This window comes from Hemitrygon akajei, chromosome 11 (genome assembly GCF_048418815.1).
Source record: "Hemitrygon akajei chromosome 11, sHemAka1.3, whole genome shotgun sequence".
In the NCBI taxonomy this organism is placed as follows: Eukaryota; Metazoa; Chordata; class Chondrichthyes; order Myliobatiformes; family Dasyatidae; genus Hemitrygon; species Hemitrygon akajei.
The window spans coordinates 27,280,829-27,304,146 of record NC_133134.1 but is presented as its reverse complement, the minus strand read 5'-3'; the positions used below and the strand labels follow the sequence as shown (position 1 = coordinate 27,304,146).

General features: G+C 40.5%; 1 protein-coding gene across 3 annotated transcripts in view; it reads left to right on the top strand.

Annotated features, from left to right (window-relative positions):
- Positions 1-23,318, top strand: part of myh11b (myosin, heavy chain 11b, smooth muscle) — a 136,521-nt gene that overhangs the window by 75,739 nt on the left and 37,464 nt on the right. For all 3 annotated transcript variants that reach the window (XM_073060521.1, XM_073060520.1, XM_073060522.1), the window contains 12 exons: positions 1,905-1,968; positions 5,588-5,686; positions 5,774-5,917; positions 9,999-10,094; positions 10,181-10,299; positions 13,466-13,618; positions 14,869-15,042; positions 15,571-15,744; positions 16,338-16,452; positions 19,534-19,724; positions 21,211-21,332; positions 22,733-22,802. In XM_073060521.1, the coding sequence (XP_072916622.1) occupies positions 1,905-1,968; positions 5,588-5,686; positions 5,774-5,917; positions 9,999-10,094; positions 10,181-10,299; positions 13,466-13,618; positions 14,869-15,042; positions 15,571-15,744; positions 16,338-16,452; positions 19,534-19,724; positions 21,211-21,332; positions 22,733-22,802 (1,521 nt within the window). The remainder of the gene's footprint in view (positions 1-1,904; positions 1,969-5,587; positions 5,687-5,773; positions 5,918-9,998; positions 10,095-10,180; positions 10,300-13,465; positions 13,619-14,868; positions 15,043-15,570; positions 15,745-16,337; positions 16,453-19,533; positions 19,725-21,210; positions 21,333-22,732; positions 22,803-23,318) is intronic.

Here is a 23,318-nt window from a genome sequence, read left to right as displayed (position 1 = left end):
TAAATTCTGTCCTGTCCCAGGAGGGGATGGTTCACTATATTCTGTCCTGTCCCAGGAGAGGATGGTGCACTATATTCTGCCCTGTCCCAGGAGGGGATGGTGCACTATATTCTGCCCTTTCCCAGGAGGGGATGTTTCACTATATTCTGTCCTGTCCCAGGAGAGGATGTTTCACTATATTCTGTCCTGTCCCAGGAGGGGATGTTTCACTAAATTCTGTCCTGTCCCAGGAGGGGATGTTTCACTATACTCTGTCCTGTCCCAGGAGGGGATGTTTCACTATACTCTGTCCTGTCCCAGGAGGGGATGGTTCACTATATTCTGTCCTGTCCCAGGAGGGGATGTTTCACTATACTCTGTCCTGTCCCAGGAGGGGATGGTTCTCTAAATTCTGTCCTGTACCAGGAGGCGATGGTTCACTATATTCTGTCCTGTCCCAGGAGGGGATGTTTCACTATATTCTGTCCTGTCCCAGGAGGGGATGTTTCACTATACTCTGTCCTGTCCCAGGAGGGGATGGTTCACTATACTCTGTCCTGTCCCAGGAGGGGATGTTTCACTATATTCTGCCCTGTCCCAGGAGGGGATGGTTCACTATACTCTGTCCTGTCCCAGGAGAGGATGTTTCACTATATTCTGCCCTGTCCCAGGAGGGGATGGTTCACTATATTCTGTCCTGTCCCAGGAGGGGATGGTTCTCTAAATTCTGTCCTGTACCAGGAGGCGATGGTTCACTATATTCTGCCCTGTCCCAGGAGGGGATGGTTCACTATATTCTGCCCTGTCCCAGAAGGGGATGTTTCACTATACTCTGTCCTGTCCCAGGAGGGGATGGTTCTCTAAATTCTGTCCTGTACCAGGAGGCGATGGTTCACTATATTCTGCCCTGTCCCAGGAGGGGATGGTTCACTATATTCTGCCCTGTCCCAGAAGGGGATGTTTCACTATACTCTGTCCTGTCCCAGGAGGGGATGGTTAACTATACTCTGTCCTGTCCCAGGAGGGGATGGTTCACTATACTCTGTCCTGTCCCAGGAGGGGATGGTTCACTATATTCTGCTCTGTCCCAGGAGGGGATGGTTCACTATATTCTGCCCTGTCCCAGGAGGGGATGGTTCACTATATTCTGCCCTTTCCCAGGAGGGGATGTTTCACTATACTCTGTCCTGTCCCAGGAGGGGATGGTTAACTATACTTTGTCCTGTCCCAGGAGGGGATGGTTCACTATACTCTGTCCTGTCCCAGGAGGGGATGGTTCACTATATTCTGCTCTGTCCCAGGAGGGGATGGTTCACTATATTCTGCCCTGTCCCAGGAGGGGATGGTTCACTATACTCTGTCCTGTCCCAGGAGGGTTTCATCTATTGTATTCTGTTGTGCTCTGGACTTTATTTATCCCTATTTCTTTTATCTTGCCCTGTGCAGACAATAACAGCAACTGAAAAAGAGATCGTATCTAATTAATTAACTATCAATTGGAACTAAAATGGAGTATGCAACATAATGAGCGCTTATAACTAAGTTATACTTCTGAAAACGCTGGCCTGAAACCTTTATCCAAATGAAGTTGAGGAGGGAAGGTTATGATAAATGTATTTCTAGATTACCATTTAAGTTATTAAACTAAACATAAAATTCTGGTCAGCAATGCTTGTTTGTGTGGTTTGGCTCCCAGTGAAGGATAATGCACTCTGCACAGCTTTGAGCTCAATATATGTCATCCCTATTTCATTACAGCCCTCTTTAAGTAAATACCAATTACTTGTTAAAGAGTCTACTTAATCTACCTCACGTAATCCAAACGCGCAAACATAGCAGGATATAAGGTCCATTTTAATTTTACTTAATCACTTAATGAAGGGTGGATCTACACAGGACCTAAAATTTTTGTTTCCTTGCAACAGGGAAAATTTATTCGCATCAATTTTGATGTCACTGGTTATATCGTCGGAGCAAACATCGAAACCTGTATCCTTTTCCGTGTTTCTTTTAAAGTAACTCCATCCTACTTATAGTGCCAACTAACAAATACAGAAGTGTGGTAATCTAGTTCATTGGTTATGCTCAGTTTTCTTAGGCGAACTCACAGTGAAGCTTTGCAGAGCCAATTTCGCAGAGTATGCATCTATTTTAAATATACTTTACAAGGCTTGACTCATCACCTCTGCTCGAATTCAGCCCCATTCATAGACCATGCCGAATGGGAACTCTGAGCTGATACCTTATGATTGCCCACTACCAAATACAAAATCTAGCTTTACATGCGTCTTTATTTGTACAACTGTCAAAATGAAACATGTCTTTCAGAGCAAAATAATGATATGATCATCCAGATCATTTAATTTGAATCATGGAGAAAGACAAAAACATATCAGTCTTCAAATATAGTCATGAGCTATTTTAAAAAAAGCTTTTATGTATGAGAAACATGTCTCAGCCACTCTATATAAAGCAGTTATAAGGCTCCTGGCTTCTGTTCAACTTTTGATAATCATTTTTAATATTTTTTATCCAGGAAATGGCTTTATGAAAATGTGAAAAACAGACCACAGGGAAAAAGTGCCTAACTGTGGGAACATGATGCAGTGTCGTGACTGAGCAGTCGTCATGTAAAATTAACTAGCTACTCAGTGTAACAGACCCACAATGGAGTTCTTGCTCTTTACTTGTGCATGAGCAAGACCAAGTCTGACAGTCAAACCACTGCCTGAGTTTTAACTTGTGGTGGAATAAGGGTGTGGGGTGAGTGAAAGGGGTTCCAGGAGGAGTTCAATTCTCTTGCCCCTTTCATTCCTGGGATTGCTCTTGTGAAACTCCTTTGGACCCTCTCCAAAGACAAAATATCTTTTCTTAGATAAGTTTATTTATTTTATTTTATTGTATTTTGAGATACAGCGCAGAACAAGTCCCTCCATCCCCACAAGCCACGCCACCCAGCAACCCACCTATTTAACCCCCGCCTAATTGCACGACAATTTACAATGACCCATTAACCTACCAACTGGTACACCTTTGGACTGTGGGAGGAAACCCGCACGTGTGATGGAGAGGAACATACAAACTCCTTGCAGACGACATCGGAATTGAACTCTGATGTCTCGAGCTTCAATAGTACCGCGCTAACCGCAATGTACCATGGCGCTCAAAACTGCTCACAGTACTCCAAGTGCGATCTGACCAAGGCCTTATAATGTCTCACCATTATGTTCTTGCTTTTATATTCAAGTCCTCTCAAAGTGAATGCTAATATTGCTTTTGCCTTCCTTACCATGACTCAACCTACAAGTTAACCTTTTGGCACAAAGGCTCCCAAGTCCCTTTGCACCTCCGATTTCTGTAGTTTTATTTCACATCAAGTTCCAATTTACATATTTTAATCCTAGGTATAATGTAGGAAATGTGGAGGCTACAAATAATTTTAAACCATGCAGGTGATAAAGTAACAAGACACATATACATATTTCTGCATTTTAAATACAGAACTAGTTATGTTCCAATGTATTACTCTAAGGAGTGGGAGGATGTCAATTACAGCATCCCATGACAATATCTGGAAACATGAAGACAGTTTCATTTTTGTCATTTAGCCAAGGATTTTCTTTCACTCTGTGAAGTTTAAAATCAGACTTAGTTCTCCAGTTTAAAGATTTCTCAATATCATGATATTAAAAATCAATAGCTCATGATTAGAAATGCATTTTAATATATACATGTAAAATTTTTAAATTGCGTGGTAGAAGTATAAAGCGTACTTTAGAGTCAATAATTCAAAGAACAGGAGTATAGAAAAATATAACTTCTACGGAGAGAGGGAGAAGGCAAAGCGAGTGCAGAGAATGGGTATAAGGATTGGAATTCATGGCTGGCAACATTCAGTGGTGAGGGATGCACAAAATTTCAGAACTAGAAGGTTCGAGAATGCACCATGGGTTAGACTTGAAAAAGAGTCAAGCAAGGTCATGATGATGAGTAGAACTGGGTGTAAGTTAGGACATTGGCTGCAAAGTCTGGCTGAGCTGGAATTTAGTCCGAACATGTGGAAACTCCTCTTTTCTCATGGAAGGTCATCAATCTAAAGCATTAACACTAGTTATACCAACTAGTGGAATGGTGTCACAGGCACAACCTTGCACTCAATGTCAGTAATTCGAAAGCACTGAGGGTGGACTTCAGGAAGGGTAAGATGAAAGAACTCATACCAATCCTCATAGAGGGATCAGAAGTGGAGAGAGTGAGCAGTTTCAAGTTCCTGGGTATGAAGATCTCTGAGGATCTAATCTGGTCCCAACGTATTGTCGCAGCTATAAAGATGGCAAGACAGTGACTATACTTCATTAGGAGTTTGAAAAGATTTGTTATGCTAACAAAAACGCTCAAGCTCTCCTAGCCAGTGGACCACTGTCCCTCCTCTAAACAAAAGCAACATATGATTGAACTCCACAATCGGTTCCTTGGTCTTACTGACTCTGAGTGCAAGATTGTTGCTGCAACAAACCAGCTGATCGATCATGCTCCTGTACGCCTCCTCATCACCATCTGAAATTCTGCCAACAATAATTGTGTCATCAGCAAATTAATAGATGATGTTTGAGCTGTGCCTAGCCACACAGTCATGAATATAGAGAGAGTAAAGCAGTGGGCTAGGTACACATCTTTGAGATACGCCAGTATTGATTGTCAGCGAGGAGGAGATGTTACTCTCAATCCACACAGACTGAGGTCTCCCGATGAGGAAGGCAAGTATCCAATTGCAGAGGGAGGTGCAGAGGCCCAGGTTTTGGAGCGTTTTAATTAGATCTGAGAGTGTGATTGCATTGAATGCTGAACTGTAATCAATAAACAGCAGCCTATTGTCCGGGAGATCCAAGGCCAAGTGGTGAGCCAGTAAGATTGCATCTACTGTCGGCCTAATGGTGGTGATAGGCAAATTGCAGCGGGTCTAGATCCTTGCTTAGGCAGGAGTTGACTCTAGCTATGACCAACTTCTTGAAGCACTTCATCACAGTAGATCTGTATGCCACTGGGTGATAATCGTTGTGGCAGCACACCCTGCTCTCCTTGGGCATTGTATGATTGTCGTCCTTTTGAAGCAGGTGGGAACCTCTGACTACAGCAGTGAGAGATTGAAGATGTCCTGGAACACTCCTGCCAGTTGGTTGGCACAGGTGTTCAGAGTCTATCAGCTGCACCAACAGGGCCTGACGCCTTGCCAGGATTCACCCTCTTGCAAGATATTCTGACGTCGACATCTGAAACAGAGATCACGGGGTCACCAGATGCTGCAGAGATTCTCATAGTTGTAGTTTTATCCTCCCTTTCAAAGTGAACATAAAAGGCATTGAGCTCATCTGGGAGTGAAGCATTACAGTCATTCATGACATTAGGAAGTAATGGCCTGCAAAACCTGCCAGAGCTGATGTACATCCAATTCCATCTCTAACTTCAATTGGAATTATTTTTTCACTCTAACAAAAAGTATTTTGCTTTTTAAATGGTTGAATCCACATTTTATCCAGGAATTAATTGTAAGAAAGGGACTATATATTGAGAACAAAAAAACAATTTTTGACTTAATTAAAATAAACAGATTTGCTTGAGAAATCACGTGCTATTCGGCAGGCCGTGGAAGAAAGGGCTTTCCACATTTTCTACTACCTTCTCACTGGTGCTGGAACAAAGATGAGAGGTGAGTAAACTACTGGGCTTGCTTCAGACTGCATTTAATGCTCCAAGGGGCAGGTATATTACTAACTACCTTGTTTCCAATTGCCAGACGATCTACTGTTGGAATCATTCAGCAACTACAGGTTCTTGTCTCATGGTCACGTCTCCATTCCTGGACAGGATGATAAAGACATGTTTGAGGAAACCTGTGAAGCCATGTCAATTATGGGATTTTCAAATGAAGAACAAGCATGTAAGACTCATTTGAATTTTCAGGTTTTCTGAATTCAACCATTCCTGTTGGTTAACATATAGACTTCAAAAATTTGAAATATTGGAAATTAATTTGGTGACTGCAGAGACTTAAACCTGGAGTGAGGAACTGGGCAGGTCAGGCAGCATCTCTGGAGGCAAAGTGATGGTTGTTGTTTCATGTTGAGATCCTGCATCAGGACCAGGTCCCTACGCCTCCAGAGATGCTGCTTGACTTGTTGACTTCCTCTGGTAGTTTGTCCTTGCACCTGCTCAACCTGACTTGCTTTCCCCTGAAGTGGAGAGCCAGGCAAGTTGAACCCTTGACACATGGCAGGCATTCATAGGGTGAAGTAGGCTTCAAGTGATGAGTAGGCCTCGCTGATCTATTACTGTGGTTCTGCTGCTTATCAACCTCATGGGTTTCGACAGATATTCAAATAGTTTTAAATAGTTAAAAGAAATAGAATAATATTTTTGAGATTCATTACAATTCTAACAATAATTAAAAAGATTAAACTGAAAGAAAATATCATGTGCATGAATGGAGCCATCAGTTACACTCCAGGCCTCTCCGGCATAAAGCTGAGGCTGGATTCAGAGTGCATCTTGGCCCTCGTCAGGCCAGGCCACTGGGTTTAGTGGTGAGGTTGCTGACAAAGCATAGTCAAACACATCTTTCGCCATGACTGTTCGTAAATCCACGTCAGACTATGTTGTGGATGACTGACAGCATGAACATTTGTTTCACTAACTTCCTGTAATTTCTCCCCTCTCCCCTTCCCTCCTTTCCCCATTCCTCATTCTGGCTTCCTTCTTACTCCTTCTCTTCTCCTCACCTGCCTATCACCTCCCTCTGGTACCACTCCTCCTTCCTTTTCTCCCAAAATCCATTCTCCTCTCTTGACAGATTCCTCCTTCTTCAGCCCATTATTTTTTCCACCTATCACTTCCCAGCTTCTCAGTTTATCCCCTCCCCCTCCCCCACAGACTCAAAGTTTACTGTGCTGCTATTTAGTACCCCTGTCAAGGAGCGATAGAGTTCTCAGGCTAGAGTAAGCTTATAACCCACTTATAGGTAAATCCTTGAAATGTACTTACCATATTCATTAAAATGCATCCATCCTGACTCACTCCTTTTCACTCATCTCTGCTTGACAGCCTCTCCTTCACGTACTTCATTCTCTGCTCCCTCCACCTCTTATTCTTTCTTCCTTCATGCACCTTTTCCACTTAGATCCCACTTCTCATTGCCTTTCTCTCATCTCCTTCCCCTTCACTCATTCTGTTCACATGCCCCTCCCTCACCTTAACTCAGTCACTGTTTCTCCCCTTAGGACCTCCTCCTTCAGACACGGACCCTTCACGTGCACAGCTCCAGATCACGCATGGCCCCCCAATCATGCACAGCCTCTTCACACATGCCCCCGTTCACACACTTCTGCTTCCAACATCAGCCCTTCTTAACTGCATCCCCCTTTCTTTACCCCATTCTCGGACCCACCCTGTCACGTCATTTTCCTCTCAATTCCCCCCCTTCAGACACCGTACCCTCATCACCCTCTCCTCAATCCTTTCTTCACGGCTGACTTGCACCCACTCCAGTGCAGACACACACTTCATTCACGCACTCCTCCCACCATCCCTGTTCCTTTCCCTCCCTGCCCACACCCCATTCAAAGACACTCTGATGAAGCAAGCGAGAGAAGCTGAGAAAGGGGGAGTGTGGAAAGGAATACTGCTGAGAGGGTTGGGTAAAGGGGCAGGTGGGATCAGGGAAGAGGTTGTGCATCCTCCCTGTGGCCGTGTGGGTTTCTACTGGATGTCTCAGTTGCTCTCCCCACCCCCATGCCCAGTTATACTGATCAGTAGATCAACTGTCCTCTGTAAATTGCCCTTAGATGTGGATGAGGGGTGGAAACTGAGGGGAAAGTGGGAAGAATAAAATGGGCTTAGTGTAAATTAGTGCTTGATTGTCAGCACAGATGTAATGGGCTGAAGACCTCATTGTCATGTTTTATGATTTTCACTCCAATACCCCGTGGCCTGTGAGGAGCCTGTGTATGACTTATTGCACCAAAACTCTAAACTTGGGTCAGTGGAGCCATCTACAACCCTGAGCTCTGAACAAATATAATTTTATATTTTCATTTTTCTTACTTCACAATCCATTCAGCTAGTATTGAACTAGTTCCCAAATACATGTTGTACACAATCACCAATATAAGCCCACTTAAACAGGAGTTACTGCTGATTCCTCCCCCTTTACAATTGTCAAAAATTGTCTTTTTTTATATAATACAGCATTCTTTCAAAGAGGACCTTTCTTGAGTGTTAATATACTGAAAAATCCAGTTGCCATCACAGAAGGCCAGGGGTGTCAAACTCATTTTAGGTCACGGGCCGGATTGAGCAAAATGCAGCTTCATGCGGGCCGGATCGGTCGGACGCGTGCGAACGCAGCTTTCGTTGCCTCCATTTTTTCAGCCCGCTCTCATGTGTCTCAGTCTCTGCTATAACTACAAAGTGTTTCACTTTACAAATTCCGTTTCTTATGAAGAAGACTGCCGAATAAACACTAAAAACCCTGAAAACCTGGTACCTGAATAAACTCAGCATTAGCCATATCATACGCCATAGGCGCTTCGATTACTGGGGCCAGCTTTAATAGTAATTAGATATTATCTCGCGGGCCAAAGATAATTCCACCGCGGGCCTTGAGTTTGACATATATGCAGAAGGCTATGCCAAGACAGCTTGATCATACAGTATATTTGCTAAAAATGGGCTGTTGGACTGTGGTACAAGCACAAGAAGTATTAACACATGCATCAAGCCAGAATGTTTGATATACAGAATAAGCAGCAAAGTTTATCAACCTATTGTTAGATGTGTGTTCATTATCTTGGCTCAGCAATTGGAAACAATGCCAAAGGAAGAGCAAACACACAGAGATTTAAAGCTATAAGAAGGTTTATATTTGAATAAGGCAATCTGAAAGGCAAAATTCAGTATTATCTCTTTGAGGATGCATTCTCCAGCAGAAGCTCAGCTGCTGCAGAACAAGCAGATGTAATTTTAATAATTAAAAACTTCTAACCCTTGAGACTGTCAGTAAACAAATAATTAGTTTCAGGCACAACTTCAAGCTCTCAAGGTTTGAAGATATGACCCCCTGCAAGCACTCCAACCAAAACTGAAAGGTGATATATTATTTCTGTACTGTTGATTAATAAATTCTAAATGTGGCTGGGTGTAAGAGTTCAGTCTGGCCTCCCAGAAATCAACACAGTAGATCTCACAATTAAAAACAAAGCACAAAACAAGAGATCAGAAACAGACACAAATATGGTTCTGAGCATTGCCAATCTTGTCAATGACCTTTCCTCCCTGAAATATCATGTTTTCACAATGGATCAAGGCCATAAAATAGTTTAAATTATCATTAATTCTAAGAACATTTAAAGCAAAACTATGTAAAGAAAAATGATCAGTGAGGAAATCTGCTTATCTCATTCGCTTCTCATGTCTGGTGATTCTCCCAGAGAAGCTGGTTAGAAATTAGACCATAAGACCCAGAGGCCATAATACATGTGAGAAGAATTAGACCATTCACCCACTGAGTCTGCTCCTCCATTCCATCATGGCTGATTTATTAACCCTCTCAACCCCACTCTCCTGCTTTCTCCCTGTAACCTTTAATGTCCTGCCAGTCAAGAACCTGTCAATCTCTGCTTTAAATATACTCAATGACTTGGCCTCCACAGCCTTCTGTGACAATGAATTCCACAGATTTTATTTGCAGTAGGACAGAAGAGAGCTCTATGAATTGCATCATTCTCAGTGGTAGATTTTTCTACTTTGTTGGTAGTTTGGTGATGAGCCCAACCCTCCCACTCCCCCTTTCAACAGATTTGTTTAAAATCTGCTGGAGGTCCTCTTGGGTTTTTAGTTTGCTCTCGTACATGATTTGTCAGCAGACTGTTCAAATTCAAACAAAGTGATGGGAAATAAGTGGGTTGTTTGCAACATAGTGAGTTACAACCCTGCTGGTGCTGATATCCATCTTCTCCTGTTTCCAGCTATATTCAAGATTGTTTCGGCTGTCTTGCAGCTTGGTAACATTTCGTTCAAAAAGGAGCGGAACACTGACCAGGCATCAATGCCTGACAATACAGGTACATCTTTACCAATCCTTTTGACCCGTGCAGTGGAAGTTGAACCATCGGGATGGTAAACGGTTCTGTGATCTCTCTTTCTGCAGTTGCACAGAAGGTGTCCCACTTGTTGGGTATGAACGTGACTGACTTCACCAGGGCGATCCTGAGTCCTCGGATTAAAGTCGGACGTGATTTCGTTCAGAAAGCCCAGACCAAGGAGCAGGTTAGGTTTTTACGGTCCTTCTTTGTGACAATTCCCATATTTCATTGTATCTGATGATGCTGCCTTACCTTAATAACCATGCCTCAAGAATTCTGCTTTGCATTATGTTACGAACCCCGTAACTGGGTCACTTACCAGCAAAGATAGAGAGGTCCGTTGAAGTCTGATGGTACTATTTTTAACAGTATTTATTGGTAAAAATACACAAAAATAATATCAATGCAAACATACAGATAATATACGTCGTCAATACTAAATCTAAAAGTGCGGGTATAATAATAATCAATAAGAAATAAGCTCTATCGTTGTCTAGGGGATAATGTATTGGCCGATGGAAATATAAAAGTCACTCAGTTCATTCAGGCTGCAGCCTTTGGTTGGAGTCAAGAGAGAGATTTTAGAAACTTGCCAGCTTTTCCTTTTTATGATAGATAGATAGATAGATAGATACTTTATTCATCCCCATGGGGAAATTCAACATCCTTCGAAATTTCGTTGGTGTGGCCTCTTCTTTAGCTAAGCCGTTCTTCCGTGGTAAGCCCGCCAATTCCTAGGCAAAGAGAAAAGGACGCACGCGAGCCCCACCGGCTGTCGCTATTAAACGCTGTCACGGGATTTCTAGCATTTCTCCTGGTGCGTCTGAAGGGGTTGCTCCCCAGACCCTCTTTTATCCCTACTCACAGGGTCTCAGATGTCAATCAGGTTGGGATGATGCAATCCCTCAACCAGCCCACTCTGGTCACCCCCTGAGGGCTTCAATGAATAGTACAGTACTCAATACACAATTCCGTCTCCAAGAGACAATAGTCGTTATCAATGGTTCCGCCTTGCTGAGGCCAGGACACATTCCAAAACCTGTGTATTCTGGACGTCTCTCTCTCATTTCCTGGGTCCCAGACCCGAATTAATAGCGATCTTGCGATTCTCAAAAAGGAGGGGGCGACTTTGTACCCTTCGGCCCCTCAGAGTTGTGGCACATTCGTAACAATTAAAACAGAAAATGCTGGAAATTCAGTCAGTCAGGAAGCGACCATGAGGAGAGAACAAATGTAATATAAAGGGTTGCCAATAGGTTGGAACGTTTCAGGGATCTCCAGATACTAAAGATTAAACTCTTGAACACTGCTGTTAATCACTTCACCCTGAAGAAGGTTGGCCTCTTTTCCAGGGCTCCACTGAGATGAAGGTGATGAGGTCTATTTTTTGAAACGAGGAACAAGATGTAATTATGTAGTATAGTTAAAGCTTATAAAGTCCATGATTTTCATTCCCTGTCCTCCTGTCTACTCAGTAACTCATGGAGCTCTCTAGTGATGTCCAGTGATTCACAAGACACATCTCAACATCATGTGTGGTCTGAGCAGTATGAGAGCCCCTCCCTGCTGAAGTAAACTTCTAACCTCTCAAGGTGGACACCTTACTGGGTTTCCTTCAAATCACCCAATCACCTGTCCACCATAGTGACCTTCCACCCCTCCCAAGTTTGCAATGCTCATCTGCTACCCCAAGTTCATGATTGTAATCCTGACCATTGAAAACATACCCACCCAGTCATATCGCCCAATCACAGCCCGATTGCATCACATACCTCAGCTACAGACGTTCTTCAACAAACAAATGCATCCCTCAGTTTAACTCTTCCACCCCAATGAACACTTGGAGACATCCCTTGTCCCATTCTCCTGCAACAACTATGAGCTAAACACAGCTAATTGCCAACTAGGTACTTGGCTTTTCTGTCTTCCACAACTGTGGTCTAACATTAGCAACTTCCTTCATGTACTCCATGTGGAAGAGCATGACCAAAAGATCTTGCCTTCTCGGGCCAGTTCAGTAGAGCATGGGGCCCTGAGTGCCTTTGTTTCATTTCTTTTGATCGCTTTAGTTCATTATTAAACCAGAAGGATGACAAGTATGTTCTGTTTATATAGTTAGGTCAGTTGAAGGCATAAAGTCATGTGAAAAATTCTCCAGTGATATCTCTAAATAGAGCAGGCAACTGCTTTTTTAACCTTACTGTATATCAAAACTCAAAATGACATAGAACAGTTTATGGTTTATAACTATAGAGAGTTGCTCTTCTGTCACTTTAACATTCACCAGGATGATTTTCTGCGAGTTTCTTTGGTAGAATAGTTAATTTAATATAAGCTTCTGCCTGCAAGTTACAAGTGCAAACTTCCTGCCAAGTGCTGGGACCATAACTAGTTAATGAGTTTCCTTGTCCCAGTCCTGATGCAGAGTTTCATCCTGAAACACTGACAGTTCTTCCCCCCGCCCCCAAAGACTCTCCTTGACCCGTTGAGTTCTTCCAGCAGATTGTTACTTGCTCCACAACTTGCTAAGAGAAGATGCTAAAAGAAACCCTTTTAAACTCAAAAGTTTGAACTTTAGATAAATAAAATATAATTTAAAGGAAAGAACATAGTTAACGTTTATAAAGTCTATGATTTTCATTCCCTGTCCACCATGTGTCTGATCTGGTAACTCATGGAGATCTCTAGAGGTGTCCAGTGATTCACAAGACCCATCTAGACACCACGTGTAGTTTGAGCAGTATGAGAGGCCCTCCCTACTGAAATAAACTTCTAACGTCTCAAGGTGGACAATTTTCCATTAAACCACCCAATCACCCCTTCCGCCACAGTGACCTTCCACCCCTTGCAAGTTTGGAAGGTCAAAACTTACAAAGAAAGTAAGGTATACCATTTTACAGTCCAACTTTAAGGCTGTCCGGTCCTACAGATTAAAGTCTGTCTCCTGATGAAATATATATCCCAGACACGTGGCAGCTGTATATGGAAAAGTGTCTAAGGTCAGGAGATGGTGCAAGGTCCTCATGAAGAGTCTTCACCTGAAACTTCGACTGCTTACTTATTTCCATAGACGCTGCCTAGCCTACTAATTTCCTCCAGTATTTTGTGTGTGTTGTTTGGATTTCCAGCATCTGCAGATTTTCTCGTGTTTGAAGTAGTGCTATTGCTTGATTCCATAACACAATGGCAATTTAAAAAATTAAATGAAAATAATGCTTAGAATTACGACACAACTTTAAATATCCAATAAAGTAAGATTAAAATAAGTTTATTTTATTGTTTGTACAGATCATGCTTTCTGAATTTAAAATTTTATGACAGAGAAGTCGTCTCAATTGTTTCTTGCACAGGCGGACTTTGCCGTGGAAGCTCTGGCCAAGGCCATGTATGAACGTTTGTTTCGCTGGCTGCTCAGTCGTATCAACAAAGCTCTGGACAGGACGAAGCGACAGGGCTCCACGTTCCTTGGAATTCTTGACATCGCTGGCTTCGAGATCTTTGAGGTAAACATAGTGAACCTGTTTTCCAAATATGACGGCAATCTTCCACAAAGGCAAAACCATGTTTCAATGTGACATCAACCAGGTACAAAAATTCCTGTTCCATTAAAGCCTCGACAACAATTCATTAAAAGTTGCCTGAACAGTAAAATACGTTAATGTAAGACACCTCAGTGTTGAATGGAAAGACTTGGTACAGTCCTGTTGTCTAAACAACCTTTTGGGTAAATAAACTTCATTCTCTTAGTGGCTCTCCTTCCTCATAGTTCGTCATTCTGATTAGAAGAAACAGTGGAGATGGCACGTCATCAAGGTGCATCTTTGCTCCCTTTCCTTTATCTGCCTGGTGCTCTCTTGCTCCGGTAGAGCTCAGAACAGATTGCATGCTTCAGGAATCTGGTGTCAGGAATGTGAACGAGATGGCTTACCCAATGGGTATTGATCAGTATAGAAATAGGAAGCATGGCATCAAAGTCCGTCTTTGTTGTGTTTAGGAACAGAATGGATATTCTTAGCAGGTTTTATCATTAGAGGTAAATATAAAGCTGAAATGCAAAAAAAATGAGGCTGCTTTCTGCCAGATCTGCAAGATCAGCAGATACCTCAGATTCACCACAACATCTTATTGGGCTGAAATGGAAGCTGGTATTTCTCCATGATTTAGCTGTTCCTGTTATAGCTATAGTGGGATATTGGGAGAACCTCACAGAATTATTTTTTTCCCAAATTGTAACTGTTTTTTAGGCTGGCAGGGATTTCTAGTGGTTACTGAAAGTATTAAAGTTACAGGTAAACTGAGTTATCAGATTCATTCCGTTTTCAACAAATCTTCCAAATCTGTTTGCACTCCTGTGTATTTTCCCCATTTTTGTAAATGAAAGAACTATAATTTGGGGCCTTGGAGCTGCTCATCATGAGAGGGATTAAAAGAAACCCAAGGAAGGGTTCGATGGTCTGTAACTGAATGTTTGAAACTCGGGTGGAAGCCGAAATGCTCAGTAAATTTAAGAAGTAACTTAGAGATGAACTACAAGCTCTGGACGAGCAGCTGGAAAATGACATCAATACAATGAGCCAGCTGGGCTGTCCTAACCTATACATTTCAATGACACTCTGACAATTCCGTATTAGTAATAGGTTCATTTCAGAGGCTGATTGTGAGTTTTTACAAGATTTCCAGTTAAATACCTTTTAAGTAATGTGCACCAATACAACAGTAAGAATGACATTGAAGTGTTCTTTGTTTTTTATAGGACAATTCGTTTGAACAACTCTGCATCAACTACACCAATGAAAAGCTGCAACAGTTGTTCAACCATACCATGTTCATCCTGGAACAGGAGGAGTACCAGAGAGAGGGTATTGAATGGAACTTCATTGACTTTGGTCTAGATCTGCAACCATGCATAGAACTGATTGAAAGAGTGGTAAGGAACATTATGCTCTCCTTACATCAGTTAAAGAACTGTACATATGCTAACATTGCTCGATTAGGAAATATTGTGAATATTTAGATCATGAGAGAATTATGAATGCATCTGGTGTTTCCATTCATTTTAATTTATCTATCCATAGAGATGCCCATTATTTCTTAAATGATTCCAGCATCATTTGACTCCAGTACTTTGTCTAGAAGTACATTCATGTATATCGCTCTGTTGGAGTCTATTTTAATATCAGTACTAATGTAACTTTTTGCTGGTATGAATCAATGTCCTTTTCTTAAATTTACTGTACTTTAATTTAAGGTAACATTCTGTGTCATTGACAATTTTACAGCCCTCAGTCAGATCACCTCTGACAAGTGTGTTCCAGCCCAGTAAACCAATTGATTGAACACAATTCTTGGCCTTTTATGCTTCACCTGGTTGATAAACAGATACATAGGAAGTATTAACAGTGATTTTAGTGTTGTTTTAGTTATTATGTTAATTTTTTAATTATTTGGTTTTCAGACTGGGCCCCCAGGTATTCTTGCTTTGCTGGATGAAGAATGCTGGTTCCCTAAGGCTACAGACAAGTCATTTGTGGAGAAGGTGGTTCAAGAACTAGGTAACCACACAAAATTTTCCAAACCCAAACAACTGAAGGACAAAGGAGATTTCTGTATTGTTCATTATGCTGGCAAGGTAGGAACCAAGTATCCAACACCTCAAGCTTGAAAGAGATTGTCAACAACTTTTCAAAACTTGACCTATGTGCAAGTAAATCTTATGCTATAGAATAATATGCGGATGATGAATTTTAGCACAGTCATTGTAGGTAGGAAACACTTGCAGTGGCCCACAGTGAATTGTAAAAGCTTGGTAACTTTTGATTGTCAAAGACAATAATGCTCATCAAAGCAAATAGCTTCAATAAATCCAGTTAAGCTTCTAGATGCTGAAATGTAGAATCTGTATTGAACATCCTGTAGTTTTCTTCAGTTCATGTGACTCCGGCCTATACCATCATGATTTGCTCAAGTAAGAATCTTTAGTTTTATGTACTTGAGTAGAGTTGCTGTTGGCTGCCTTTCTCTTCCTATGAATGAGGCTCTGGTTCTGGGAAGTGCTCGTTCCAGATATAATAAACAATTCTAAAAATATTTTGTAGCCATTCTGAGGATCTGTTTATGCAACAATTTCAGGAAGTGATGATTTCAAAAATCATCCCAGAGAGACAAGCAGATATAATGAAGCAAATCAATGAATTGTAAGATGTCAAAGGTGTTTTCCTTCAGGTCCCTTACAATGCTGGCAACTGGCTGACCAAAAACATGGATCCATTAAATGATAACGTGGCCACTCTGCTGAACCAGTCATCTGATAAATATGTAGGAGAACTGTGGAGAGATGGTGAGAACATGACAAATAATGTATTAAACATTTTTTACCTGTGTTCACGTGTTTATTAAACTAGAGAATGTTAATGCTTGGGATTGCAATGCCCTCTATTGCAGACAAAATGCATTGCACAGAGAGTTGTTCTACAAAGTACTGCTTCTAAAGTATTAAACACAGGACTTTGGTAAAGAGTTATAATAAAAATAGGAAAGAGTGCAAATTAGAGAGAGAAGGAGAGAAAGTTTTTCCGGTTTTGGAGGGTTTGGCAGGGAAGTGGAAGCTGAACAATTCAGAAAGGAGAAAAGCAAAGATGGAAGTGGAAGATTGAACACTAGTGAGAGGAAGTGGAATGCAGAAAAGCCGAAATAAACGATAGATTTAAAAACAGAGTCTGGCTAAACTTAATGTTATATACTGCAGCTGAATATAAGGAGTTCAGAGAATAAAGAAGATAGTGTAAATGGTGTAAAGGGTGTAACATTCCTACATTTCATCTTTCGTCAATATGTAGCAAGGTCAACAAGACAGACTTGGGGGAATGGAGTGGAGGGGTGGTATGCCAAGCTCTTCCTAAGTGAAAAGAGCATCAAAAGGAGAACTTTTTATGCATTGATTAAATGGTTCAATTATGTTTAACATAGTCACGGAACAGGATAAAGTAAAAGTAGGTTCAAACATATGACAAGCCCAATTTTAATAGACTGAGAATTAACAGAAGTAACAAAACAGCTACTCAACGGTTAATCAACAGGGAACAAACATAACTGAGAATCATAGAGCTCAGCGTAAAGAAAGGAAAGAGTGGGACTTCCATATCAAGAACCCAACTAAAGAAAGGGTGCATTGAGGTTAAGAAAACAGGGAAAAAGGGAAGTGTATATACGTACGTAATGAAACCTTCACATGGCAGAACACCTTAAGAAGTGTAGGAATTGGAATCAGAATCAGATTTAATATCACTGGCATATGTTGTGAAATTTATATATGAGTATATATTTTTTTTAAAAAGAGTTAAATTAAATAAGTACCGTAGTGCAAAAAAAGTAGTGAGGTGCTGTTCACAGGTTTGTTGTCCATTCAGAAATCTGATGACAGAGCTGAAGAAGCTGTCCCTGAACTGTTCAGTGCATTTAAAAAGGGAATTAGTAAACCAATGATATTAAAATCTACTGGCATATAAAATTAAAGAAAAAACATACATTTAGTATAAACATGCCAAGTGCAAGTGGATAGTTTAGGTCTACTGGGGACAAAAAAGATAACACATTTTGTGGAATGGGAAGATGTGGAGAGGTTCATAAAGAATAGAACCTTGCTGCTATATTCACTATAAGAGGGGAACAAGATCACTGTTGCAGCTGATGACTTTGACATATTGAAAACAAAGTAGGAGAGGGATTTAGCATCTTTGAAGTGAATAAATTGCCAGGCCAGGATGAAATGTATAGCATGCTATTAGTAGAAACTGTAGAAGGTCCTGTGATAGTTTTCAATCAACCCTGACCGTTTAAGTGGTATCAGTAAACTGAAGGATTGTTAACATCACATCATCATTTAAAAAGGGAGGCCATTTAGTTAAACTATGTAACAAATAATTGGAATCAACTATATTGGACAGCGTAAAGCTCATTTAGAAAGCATAGATGAATTGCTGCTTCACCTAATGAATTTTGGTCCCTGGATGATGGAAAGGGAAGAGGTAAATTAATTGTGGCATGAAAAGTGTAGCTAGGACCTCTTGCAAATTCTCATAGCTGTACCTTTTTAACCTGGAGAAAGTGAGTGAAATCAAAGGAGCGAGTGTTGAGCGCAGGGCACGTTTCGCCAGTCAACATCATTGGCATACTGCAGGCTGAAGTGAGAAGTTACCCATTCCTCTGTTACAGAAGGCTAATCCATGTATTGTTTGTGGAGTCGATGACTAATAAAAGTAGCTTTGATTAATCTAAAGAGGTTTAAAAAACATGATTTTTATACAGAATTCTAGTTATACTATATCATGATTGTGGTGTTCAGTGTAGTAGCAGACCTTGGGATGTTTCTATTTCTCTTGGAGCAAATATCTTCAAAGTTCTAAGTAAATTTATTTATCAGGGTACATACATGTCACCACATACAACCCTGAGATTTTTTTCCTGTGGGCATATTCAGCAAATCTATAGAATAGTGACTGTAATCTGGATCAATGAAAGACCAAGTAGAGCATTGAAGACAACAAACTGTGCAAATGCAAATATAAATAAATGGCAATAAATAACGAGAGCATGAAATAACAGGATAAAGAGTCCTTAAAGTGAGATCATTTTTGTTGGGAACATCTCAATAGATGAGTGTACCGTAGTTATCCTCTTTTGTTCAAGAGCCTGATGGTTAAGGAGTAGTGACTCTTCTTGAACCTGGTGGTGTGAGCCCTGAGGCATTTGTACCTTCTACCTGATGACAGCAGCAAGAAAAGAGCATGGCCTGGGTGATGAGGATATTTGATGATAGATGCTTCTTTCCTATGATAGTCTTTCATGTAGATGTGCTAGGTGGTTGGGAAGGTTTTACCTGTGATGTACTGGGCCAAATCTACTACCTTTTGTAAGTACCTGTACATTTATTTGGACTGGTGTGTCTTGAGTTATGGACAATTTATGAAAGTTGAGAAAGATAAGCAGTGATTTTCTTTCAAGGTATTTAAGGAGGTAAATAGAGAGAAATTATTCTTACTGGTTGGAAAACCCAGGGCTACAAATAAACTAAAGGTAGACCAAGACCTCTTAGGAATGAAGCAGGAAAACACTTTTACACATAAACTGAATTTTATAACCCCCTTCAATTTAACACTTGGCCGGTTGTAGACTTTAACTCAGATTTTTTTAACCAAATATGTGAAGGGATAGGAGAATAGATGGGTATATAAGATAACTTGCAGATCACTCATTGTCTCATTGATTGATAGAGCAGAACTGAGGGACTGAATGACCCACTCAGAATGCTATGTTCAGATCTGCAGCTTTCTTCAATAGCATTGGTAATTATACATACATTTAAGTGACCTATACATATACAGCACAATTATTGAATATAACTTTTGTTTCCACTTTTAAGTTGACCGTATTGTTGGTTTGGACCAAGTGGCTAAAATGAGTGAAAGTACCCCAGGGGCCTCAAAAACAAAAAAAGGCATGTTCCGTACTGTGGGTCAGTTGTATAAAGAGCAACTGACCAAACTTATGACAACACTGCGAAATACCAACCCAAACTTTGTGCGCTGTATCATTCCAAATCATGAAAAGAGGGTAAGTTACCATAATTTACTTTTCATTGTAATAACAATACAGAGTACTTGACTGAAATCTTACACAAGAGGATGCAAAATGGACTTTAGGAGTTTAGGTTTTTCCTTTTAACTATAGAATATTTGCAGTGATCTATAGGCTTGTAAGAGTAGTAACTAAATCTGTATATTTAGAAAAGAACATTTGGATACTCAAGTTAGTTATTGTCCATTATACCTCTGGTATTTAGGGCATCAGTGAAAGTATTCTTCATTGCTGCTTCTGTAACAGTTTTGTTTGACCTGTCCTGAGCTGAACCCCTGAACCTGGAGGACTGGTGGACCATCCTTAGTCTGGTCTCTAGCCTTCGATCTGTTTGGCGTGGGTGATCCTACGAAGACCCAAAGCATAAGGCTCTGACTCTCTGGGTCATTGAGGCACACAAGCCTCCATGGCATGATAAGCTTACGGTCCTCTGGGATGTTAGATATTAAAACAAATGTTCTGTTAATTAAATTTCAAAATCAATATTTTTTAATGAAGATGACCCTTTCTATCATCATAATGAAGAGAAGTGGATTAAACAGGTGGGGCAAGTTAAAAGGAAGTGAGATTTATAATGTAATGGCAACAAAATGAATGAGACAGAGCGGGTCTGCCACAAGTAATTTCTTCCTCCCCCACCCAGTAGCCCCGTAATTCTCATTATCCCTGTCTGACGATACTGACATTATGCTTATCAGGTGCATATGGTAGGCTAACACTCCAGGACAATGGCATTCTTTGATGTTGTTTGTTGTTGTACCAGTTTTAGGGTGGGCACCTGACTGATGGCTGGGGTCGGTTAAGAAAGGTGACTGTTTGTGGTGGCACATGCTCTGTGCTAGCTCAGTGGAAGAAATCATTTTGGGGGTTGGGGGCAGGGAAGGAGGAAATAACTTGTGACAGACCAGCTCTGTCACATTGAGCAAATCGAAATAGTATTAGTAACCAACATTACATGCTTATAACTTCTTACACAGATTATCAAGTCTCTAGGATTTTTTTTTACCTTGGAGGTTTGAAGCTAGATCATTAGAGAGAGGGTTAATTTGAAGTGGAAGTAGACAAATCATTGAAGGATCTTGGAATTGAGGACTGTGTGGAACTGTCATAGAAGAGAAGAGGCCTCGGGCAGATCGGCCATGATCAAACTGAATGGTGCACAGCCCTGAGATCTTACTCCTGCTTCTGTTTGCATATGTTCTTCTGTTCAATTAAGAAAATCATTTATGTTAACCAAACATTGATCTGGTTATTTTAAGTAGATTCAGATTACTGTTAAGACATTAAATAACACAAAGGAATTTCTTACTATCTTTTTTAAGATCCAAGCAAAACATATATTAAAAATACATAAATCTTTAAAACATGCATACAACAATGCACATAAAAATATTCTCGGCACACAAATCTTAAAAGTTCCAACTTATTTTGAGCTTAACTATCAAAATCCTTGCTCTGACAGGCTGGCAAGCTTGAGGCACATCTTGTGCTTGAACAGTTACGGTGTAATGGTGTTTTGGAAGGCATCCGGATCTGCCGTCAAGGATTTCCTAACAGGATTATCTTCCAAGAATTCCGCCAAAGGTAAGTAAAATTCTCTCTGTTTTTAGTCCAGCATTGAACTCAAGTCATTCTGAGTGTCACTTTTTCCAAGGCTTATTGAAAAGAGATGTACATTCAATGTGTGGAAATGTAAAGACCGTAATGGAAACAGTTGTAAAGGATTGAGAGTCATTGAATGGTTTATTGTATATAATCTTATTTTTGAATAAAGTATATTTTGTTTAATAAAAAAGAACATTCAGATTTCATAAACACAAGAGATTCTGCAGATGCTGGAAATCTTGTGCAACACACACAAAATGCTGGAGGATCTCAGCAAGTCAGGCAGCATCTTTGGAGAAAAATAAACAGTTAACGTTTTGGGTCAGGGCCTACTGAAGAGTCTCCACAGATGCTCCTGACCTCGTAAGTTTCTCCAGCACCCTATCTGTGTTGCTGAACATACAGACTTGACCTTCTCTGCGTCCAACTCCAAATACTCAAGGTGTATCAATTATTAATATCACTCTTGCGCCTGTTTGATGTCTGTGTGATGCTACTATTCATGGCCCCTCAATCCAGTTCAGCTGAAGCAGATTGATGATTGGGCCTAAGGTGGAGATTAAGACTCCTTCCAGGCCAACCCAAAGGTATTTTGATAGTTCATTCTATCAAATGCATTTTCACCTATTTCTAAATGTCTTTAAAATTTAGAAATAGGTCTAAAAATTAATTTAAATATTTTTCACATAACTAAAACATTAAAATGTATTACATTCATTAAAAAATGATTTAAGTGGCAAGATCTGTGTCATTTGCCTGCAAACCTCCTCCCAAGGAAAACAATGTTGTCCTATTCTCCTCTCCCAAAGCCATCAAAACTTGTTTTCCAGTTTGTGACTAATTTTCCAATCCAACTTGGTGCTCTGTAAAGCCTATAGAGACTACCAAAATATTGTAAGACCTCGAAACATCCCATGCTGAAAATTAAGGAATGATTTCCTACAAGTAAATTTTAATCAACTCCTATCAAAGATTATTGGTTTAGAGTATGTTTCAAAGGATTCGGAGGAGCAGTGCAGTAAATGAACCAATACATTTGCAATAGCACAGACCCTTAAAATATTACAAAGAAGGAAAGTGTAGAAATGTTTTGAATCACTGTAAAAGACACAAAGTAACATTCTAAGAAATAACTTACTGTAACTTCCTTCATAAGATGCTCTTATGTATTATGACATTGCAATGTATGTGCTATAAAAAGCTTTTTGAATAACATTGAGTAAAATTATTTAATTAATCCCTTAAACATCAAAACATTCATAAGAAACAGAACCTGTACAAGAATGTCTTATGTTAATACAGAATCCACTCACATTCCTTGCCATTAAATTTGTATTGAATTAATATAAATGATTATTAATCTATAATCTTTCTACTAGATATGAAATCCTAACACCAGGTGCTATTCCAAAAGGATTCATGGATGGAAAACAGGCTTGTGCACTAATGGTAAGTCTACATACTATTCTAACAGAGACCAGAACTGTGGTTATTGAGCTGAAACTTGCCTTCTATTACAGACAATTTTAGACTGGAAGCTGGTTGGGTTTTATATGTTCATGAATGCACTATTTCCTGGTTTAAAAGTTCAAAGGTTCATTTATTATCGAAGTATAAAACTCTGAAATTCTTCTTCTCCAGAAGCCCACAAAACCACGAAAGAAAAGAATGGCAGCACGACTCCCAAATCCCTCCTCCCCACACACAAAAAATGAACAAAAATGGAACAGGCACATCAACCCCCAAATCCCCCTCCACCCCCCCACACAAAAAAAAAGATTGGGCGAAAAATACAGAATAGAAAAAAAACCATAAGACTGAAAGAAGTCCACAGTCCAAGACCACATCCAAAACATATAAAACCTGGGCAACATTCTCCCTCTCTGCTGCAGAGTGATCTCCCCAGTGATAAAAAGGCAGTCTCCCCTCCCTGGCAGCAGCACCATCCCCTCAATGGTAAAAAGG